Genomic DNA, 8,441 nt, shown 5'->3' with positions numbered 1-8,441 from the left:
TAAAATAAAAAAATAATTACTTATGAAAAAGTTAAATTAAAAAACAAAATATGTTTAAATGATATAAATTAAATTATTAAAAGGTAAAACTGAAAAATAAAATATGTATAGAATGATAAAAGTAAAATATAAAAAATATTTTAAAGATAACCAAACAAAAAATAGGACAAAATAAAAATACAGGGGTAATTAATTCTCTACCTTCCCATCCACGCTAACCTTCATCAGAGGAAACAACATTTCATTATCAACGGTCCTCAGGAGATAGATCAGCCGGATGAAGAAGTGTATAAAATGGGGAAAGGACAAGAGTCCAAGAAAACAGCTTCTCCACTTTATTTTCAAAAGAGCGTGGTCCCTCATCAGCGTAACCCGCGCTGTGAAGCTCCCACCATTTCATTCAAGTTCCAAATCCAACTTTCTCGCGGGAAAATTTCGAATCCAACACATTTGAGAGGGAACCATCATTATTTGGGAAAAACAAATCAAAAACCCAAACAATTATCACACCCTATACTCACCCTATTTATACACTTGTGCCTGCCTCCAAACCGTTCGAAGAAATTCTCCACTGAGAAACACAAAAAACAGAGTAGAAGAAATGTATGTGGTGAAGAGAGACGGGAGGCAAGAGGCGGTGCATTTTGATAAGATCACCGCTCGCCTCAAGAAACTGAGTTATGGTTTAAGCACAGAACACTGCGACCCCGTACTGGTGTCTCAGAAAGTGTGCGCTGGTGTCTATAAAGGCGTCACGACCAGTCAGCTTGATGAGTTGGCTGCGGAAACCGCTGCTGCGTTGACTGCCAACCACCCTGATTATGCTTCTGTCAGTTTCTTTTTTTCTATTGTGATTTTTGTAATTCCTATCCCTTGACTAAAGGCTGACATCCGTGTTTTGTGATTTTTTCAGTTGGCTGCGAGGATTGCCGTTTCGAATCTGCACAAGAACACGAAGAAGTCATTTTCTGAAACGTAAGTGTCATTGGAAATTGTTTTTGTGTTTTTGTTATGATGGTTTGTTCTTTAAAGTGGTTGAATTTTGGACATTTCAGGATTAAAATTATGCGTAATCATTTTAGTGAAAGATCTGGAATGAAGGCTCCTCTGGTTGCTGATGACATCTATGAAATTATCATCAAGGTAATTATACTTTTGTTGCCATTTGGAATTTGAAACTTGTTTGTCTAAATGTTTTATTTGTTTAACTGTTTATGGATAATGGATCCACTGTTTTAGTTGGGTCAAGTTTCAAAATTATGAGTTGTAGGCTATTGAGTGTTTTAGTATAATCACTTATTATGGCTGTTATACTGTGTGCATTTTTGATTTGGTTTGTATTTCTGATGTTACGTGCTTTAAATTTTGTTTTGCTATTGTTTTGGTATGATGGGATTTTCACTTTTGTGTTGTTTTCTGTTATGCTTCAGAATGCTGCTCGATTGGACAGTGAAATAATCTATGATAGGGACTTTGACTATGATTATTTTGGTTTCAAAACCCTTGAGAGGTCCTACCTCTTAAAGGTTCAAGGTAAGGTGGTGGAAAGACCACAACACATGTTGATGAGGGTTGCTGTTGGAATTCATAAGGAAGACATCGATTCTGCTGTCAAAACATACCACCTTATGTCTCAACGGTGGTTCACTCATGCATCTCCAACTCTTTTTAATGCGGGAACACCTAGACCACAGGTACATTTTATGCTAATGCTCTATATCTCCAAATCTTCCTCTTTTTGTAGGCATGCATTTGTGATATTTGATAATCCTAGTTCTCATTTATTTGGATATGCTCATGTGCTTTGGCAGTTGAGTAGTTGCTTCCTTGTGTGCATGAAAGATGATAGTATAGAGGGAATATATGACACTTTGAAGGAGTGTGCTATTATTAGCAAATCAGCTGGTGGAATTGGTGTTTCTGTTCACAATATTCGTGCCACAGGCAGTTACATCCGTGGCACAAATGGGACATCAAATGGTATTCTTCCAATGCTGCGTGTGTTCAATGATACTGCTCGTTATGTGGATCAAGGGGGAGGCAAGAGGAAAGGTATATTGTTTATACTTTATTGAGGACACGATAGTGAATATTTATCATTTGCCTCTACTTACCATGTCACATTCTTCTTGTAGGTGCATTTGCTGTGTACTTGGAGCCATGGCATGCTGATGTATTTGAATTCTTGGATTTAAGGAAAAATCATGGAAAGGTATGACTGAAGGGATTCTAAAATGTAGTAATTCACATCATATGTAGTTATGGCCCTAGTTTTTAGTTCCTGATTGTTAAAAAGTAGTCCTATTATACTGATATAGCCATGTGTTAATGCTATCTGTGTAGGAAGAGCATCGTGCTAGAGATTTGTTTTATGCTCTTTGGGTGCCTGATCTCTTTATGGAAAGAGTTCAGAGCAATGGGCAATGGTCTTTGTTTTGCCCCAATGAAGCTCCGGGTTTGGCTGATTGTTGGGGTGAAGAATTTGAGAAACTGTACACTCAGTACGAAAGAGAAGTAAGCTTGGTCTATGTTGTTGGTTTGTTTTGCATGTTTTGAATTCCTTTTTGCTTATTTTTTCCTTACTTTTTATTTTAACAAATTTATTTGTACATAGGGAAAAGCAAAGAAGGTTGTTCAGGCACAGAGCCTCTGGTTTGAAATTTTGAAGTCTCAGATTGAAACTGGAACCCCTTATATGCTTTTTAAGGTGGTTTACAAATGCTTATTTGACTTTGTTTAACTTTCTATTTTAATGCATTTTAGATATGTTTTTCATTGAATCTTTTCATTTTCAATATCCTAGGACACTTGCAACAGGAAAAGCAATCAACAGAATCTGGGAACAATCAAGTCATCAAACTTGTGCACTGAGATAATTGAGTATACAAGTCCAACGGAAACTGCTGTGTGCAATTTGGCATCAATTGCTCTACCACGATATGTAAGAGAGAAGGTAGGAAATCCCTGGGTTATTTCATGGTTAGGTTCGCTTATATTTGATTTCTGTGTGACTAGGCTAACTTGTTATTTCTGTTTTTGAATGTTTATCTGATGACCAAAGGGTGTCCCCATGGAATCTCATCCATCTAAGCTTGTTGGGAGCAGGGGCTCAAAAAACCGATACTTTGACTTTGACAAATTGGGCGAGGTACAATGTCTTGTTATTTTCGAACTATGCACAATGCTGGATGTCATGTTTCAACTTATGCACTTATATTGGTATTATCATTTTAAGGCTATTTTTGTGATGGTTGCGACTAATTTATAGGTTACTGCAACGGTGACAACAAACCTTAATAAAATAATCGATGTTAATTACTACCCAATTGAGAATGCTAGAAGATCAAACTTACGACACAGACCCATTGGTATTGGAGTTCAAGGTCTTGCCGATACTTTCATACTACTTGGCATGGCATTTGATTCACCAGAGGTAAATAATTATAGTCGGACTGCACTTTCGTTTACAGCTTAAGCTAGATGTTCTTCAATTTGATAGGCTACATGGTTATGTGATGCAGGCTCAACAGTTAAACAAGGATATATTTGAGACAATATACTATCATGCACTAAAAACTTCTTGTGAATTGGCTGCAAAAGAGGGTCCCTATGAAACATATAGTGGGAGTCCGATGAGCAAGGTACATTGTTGTGAGAGTCTCTTCTACTCATGCTTTTTTGTCTGAGTTATATTCATAATGCAGTGAATGTATATTGAACTTAATTTTTTAGGCTTTCAGTTAGAAATCTAAACATCATAGATGCTTTTATGTTGTTACTTAGATGATTTTGTATGTGCAGGGAATTCTTCAGCCAGACATGTGGGGCGTGATACCCTCAAGTCGTTGGAATTGGGATGCACTTCGGGAAATGATATCTAAGACGGGTGTGAGAAATTCACTTCTTGTTGCCCCTATGCCAACTGCATCTACTAGCCAGATTCTTGGCAATAATGAGTGTTTTGAGCCATATACTTCTAATATCTACAGTCGCAGAGTTCTGAGGTTTACTCCCGTGCCATTTTATTGTAGTTTGATAATTTGTTGATGTATCTTGCGTTTTAACTGTTTGTATTTCAGTGGTGAGTTTGTTGTAGTGAACAAGCATCTACTTCATGACTTGACTGAAATGGGACTTTGGTCTCCTACAATCAAGAATAAGATAATCTATGAGGACGGTTCAGTTCAGAAAATTCCAGAAATAACTGATGACCTAAAAGTCATATACAAGTATGAGAATTGTTATTTTGTAAATTAGCTATACATGACTCTTAAGAACTTCATGCTAACTCTGCCTTAAATTGTCAGAACTGTTTGGGAGATAAAGCAAAAGACACTGGTTGATATGGCTGTTGATAGAGGATGTTACATAGATCAAAGCCAGAGCTTAAATATTCATATGGATCAACCCAACTTTGGAAAGCTGACTTCTTTGCATTTCTATGCGTGGTCTAAGGTATCAACCTTTATGTTTGAGCGAGTTAAAATTCTAGCCTCATTAGATTATGTTCACGATTTCTCTCCAATAATGGATTATGTTAGGTGATGTTCTTTTATGTTAGATTTATGTTTGCTTTTACAGTTGGACTTTTTAGTGATAATTTTAAATATATAAATCTATACACTGCCTATGGCTGTGTTTATTTATTGGGTTTCCTTTTGAATTCAGATTAACTTTATCTTCCTAGAAATTAGATCTCTTGTGAATTTTTATACCAACTGTTTGATGTTCATTGCCTTTTGCTTTCAAACGAAAGGGTTTGAAGACTGGGATGTATTATCTGCGATCACGTGCAGCAGCTGATGCTATCAAGTTCACCGTTGATACCTCTCTGCTCAAAGTAATAAGAATTTATTGTCATCAATCTTATTCATTTTGTTTATACATTTGATGTTGACCATTTCTATTTTGTATGTAGGAAAAACCTACGGTTGAGGAAGAGGATGATAATACCAAGATGGCGCAGATGGTGTGCTCTCTAACAAACAGAGAAGAGTGCTTGGCTTGTGGAAGTTAAGGGCATTCAAACTTAAAGTTGCATTCTTACTGATTAATTGAGCAAGTCTCAACAAGTTATTCTGAAAGAGCACTACTTTAGCAGTGCAGGCTTTGGCATTTGTGATACAAGGTCGAATCCATACACGACTATCTCAATCATTCTAAATTATTTTTACTTTGTATAGTTGTTGCGGTGTTAAGTTTCATTTGTATTATATGTTAAATAGTTGAAGAATGTTAGGATGGTAGGATGTCTTTCTATGTTTAGATTAGATTCGTTATCGAATAGATTACGTTAATGTTGGTTTCAATGTTCAATGATTGAATTAAAATGTTTTTATTTTATAAATGATTATAAGTTTTTATTTTATTTTAAGAACGTACACATTATATATTAAGAATGTACACATCATATATATTTTTTATAAATATCTCAGGAGCATATAGTTACCACGAATAAGTATATGGGATCTAATTGTAAAAAAATTATTGTGAGAAACAAAAAATAATTACAATAATAGTTAAAAATAGGTTTAATACATCATTTGGTTCTTTCTTTTGGGGTTTTTGTTCAAAATGATTCTACTTTCGGAAAAAAATTAATTTGGTCCCATATTTTATTAAAAGTTGTTCAAAATGGTCCATTTGGCAGACGACGTTAAATTTTTAACGGTGAAGATGTTAGCATGACAAATGTCTATCCATCTGTTTAAAAGTTATATGATGTGTCATTCTGAAAACATTTTAGGGTAATTAAAAAACCCCTAATTAAAATGAAATGAAAAAATTAGGGTAATTAAAAAATCCCTAACCCTGATTGCTATTCATTTGTCGCGATTGGAGAGAATGCCATTGTTGTTCATTTGTCGTGATTGGAGATAACGCCATTGGTGATTGCTTGAAGGTGGTAGTTCAACATCGCACAGAGGTGAGGTAAGGGGTCACTATCTAAGCCTATGCTGTTGTTTATGTTTTTTTTTTTGGGGGGTTAGGGTTTAATTTGATATTCTGTTAAGAATATATTCCTCGTTTTACTTTGATTTTGGGTAGTATAAAACTTTGTTTATTTGTTGTTGTAATGTGTTGTATTATTTGTTAAATATCATTTTTGTTGTGGGCTTTTTGGTTGTGGAAGACAGAGGGCGTTATTGTCGGCTTTTGTTGTTCACCGTGGTCCCATTATTAGTTTTTAAAGTGATTTTAGTGTCCCCCTTTGAGATGGCTGAGAAAAGAATTGAGGTAGTGGTCTACCATGGTTTCAAATTTTGACTTGCAATGATACTTGACTGGTTGCATACCATCATTGTTTATGTTGGTTGATATCCTTTATGTCTTTTGTTTTGGGTCAAGGTGTGTCAAATATTTTAGGTTATGTAATAATTGTTTATTTTATGAGGGTTGATATGACACCCCTACACTTGAAAATACAGTACAATATATAAGTATTTATAACCAAATTGTCTTTAAAATATTCACTGACAATATTGATTCTATTTGCCTTAGATATTCCATAAATTATACTTCATTTTGACCTCATTGGATATATGCTGTTTTGTATAGGAATGAGTGTGTTATTGTTGGGATATGTGTTGATGATGGTATAGCTTTTATAAATATTGTCACTGCTGAATTTCAATATTTGGAAGGATGATTGTTCTTGTGGGCATGTATGAAGCCACTTATGCCGCAATGATTTATCCTCTCAATGGGCAATTGCTTTGGGAAAAAACATCATTTGTGGATGTCCTGCCACCAATTTTACGAAAGATGCCTGCTCGGCCAAAGAAAAAAAGAAAATTGGAGGCCTGAGAGTTAACAAAGGATGCGACCCAAATGAATATTGGTGGACACAGGAAAAAATGTACCATCTGCCGTAAACTGGGACACAACAGAAGCAAGTGCCCCTCACGTCCACCCGTCACACAACCAACATGTCCCTCTGACTCAAACACAACAACCCAATCCTCAATCCCCGCAGCCTCCCCAACCTACTCAGGAGTCCAGTGCACATTCAGCTCCACCAATCATGAGAAAGAAGTTACCTTTCAAAAGAAGAATAAATTAAATGTATTTTGAAGTCATTATTATGAACTTTGGATGTATTTTGAACATAGTTGTTGTGTATTATGAAGATGGTGCATGTATTTTGAACACAGTAGTTGTGTATTATTATGAACTTTGGATGTATTTTGTGACCAAGTTTTTTGATGTACGGTCATTATCATTTAATGAAGTATTATTATGTCCTCTTTTATGTGCACTTTGATTATTATATCATGAGAAGCAGTTGTGTTAGTTTAGTATGTGATGAGAAGCACTTGTGTAAGTTTATTATGGGATGACAAGCATTTGTCGTCATATCCATTTGGGACCAAAACTAAACTAATTTAAATACAATTGGAGACCAAATTGGACATTTTAAAATGAAAGTAGATACTATATTTAACATTTCACATTAACGCCTTCATATTACATAAACCTTCATATTACATAAAAACCTTCACATTACATGAACTTTAACATTGACCTTCACCTTGACATTACGAAACCAAAACATTTAGCCACATACAAATATCAACCTAAACAGACCTTTAAAATGACAATGTTAACTACAAAAACAACACACATAGCTCAAAGTAACAATTTCATCCTTCTCTGCAAGTTTTGGATTAAAATTTCCAAATCAGAAATCCTCCTCCTTTGTCTGACACTTTCATCATCTCTTTCCTCATTATTTTCTTCAGCACACCATTTGAAAAAGTTGCAGTAAATCCCTCTTGAAGATCCACCCTGTTATGCACCAAATAAGCCAGCAAAATTGAAATTTCCTCATCAATCTATGAACAAATATATACCAAACAAAGTCAAAATGGAAATAAAAAAACCTTGTAATGACGACATCCCCAAAATTTTCGCCCAGCATTCTGAGGAGTTCTTGCCACTTTGGACACAACAGCATCACCACACTTGCAATGAGGGATCCAACCCCCATCATTTGCGGATTGTGAATTTCTTTCTCACCCTGTTTTGGAACAAGACGAAAATGCTTGAGAAGAAGCCATTCTGACTTCAACGAACCCTAACCCTATCACAACCTCTGCTACAAAATTTGAAGAACATCAAAGAATCAAAGAACCCTAACTTCAACTAACCCTAACCCACCCCTTTTAATAACCCCAATTATAAGCCATTTATGTCAACTTACTACAGTCCACATAGCCACGTCATATAACTTTTAAATAGGTGGATAGATGTTTGCCAATAGTCATTGGATGAAAAATCAAATAATAGAAATATTCAATTTTGAATATTCTCTCTCATGTATTTACTATNAAAANAAAGTATATAAATCAAATAACTAGGATTAGTCACTGAAAAAAAGAAAGAGCGAGTCAGTATTAAAAAGAAATGATAATCAAATAATAAGAAATATTAAATAAAAA

General features: G+C 35.1%; 1 protein-coding gene across 1 annotated transcript; it reads left to right on the top strand.

Moving 5' to 3' along the window:
* The first annotated feature begins 332 nt into the window (after positions 1 to 332).
* On the top strand, positions 333 to 5,350 carry LOC106773132 (ribonucleoside-diphosphate reductase large subunit). The gene is made up of 17 exons (XM_014659825.2): positions 333 to 829; positions 914 to 975; positions 1,056 to 1,143; positions 1,431 to 1,694; positions 1,812 to 2,052; positions 2,136 to 2,212; positions 2,344 to 2,514; positions 2,615 to 2,707; positions 2,804 to 2,953; positions 3,062 to 3,148; positions 3,269 to 3,433; positions 3,522 to 3,641; positions 3,802 to 4,004; positions 4,080 to 4,229; positions 4,308 to 4,455; positions 4,757 to 4,840; positions 4,919 to 5,350. Exons 1-17 carry the CDS (start codon positions 602 to 604, stop codon positions 5,015 to 5,017), a joined length of 2,430 nt encoding a protein of 809 aa, XP_014515311.1. The 5' UTR covers positions 333 to 601; the 3' UTR covers positions 5,018 to 5,350.
* The last annotated feature ends 3,091 nt before the right edge of the window (positions 5,351 to 8,441 follow it).

The sequence above is a fragment of the Vigna radiata genome, chromosome 1, assembly GCF_000741045.1.
Source record: "Vigna radiata var. radiata cultivar VC1973A chromosome 1, Vradiata_ver6, whole genome shotgun sequence".
In the NCBI taxonomy this organism is placed as follows: Eukaryota; Viridiplantae; Streptophyta; class Magnoliopsida; order Fabales; family Fabaceae; genus Vigna; species Vigna radiata.
This window is presented reverse-complemented; position numbering and strand designations above follow the sequence as displayed.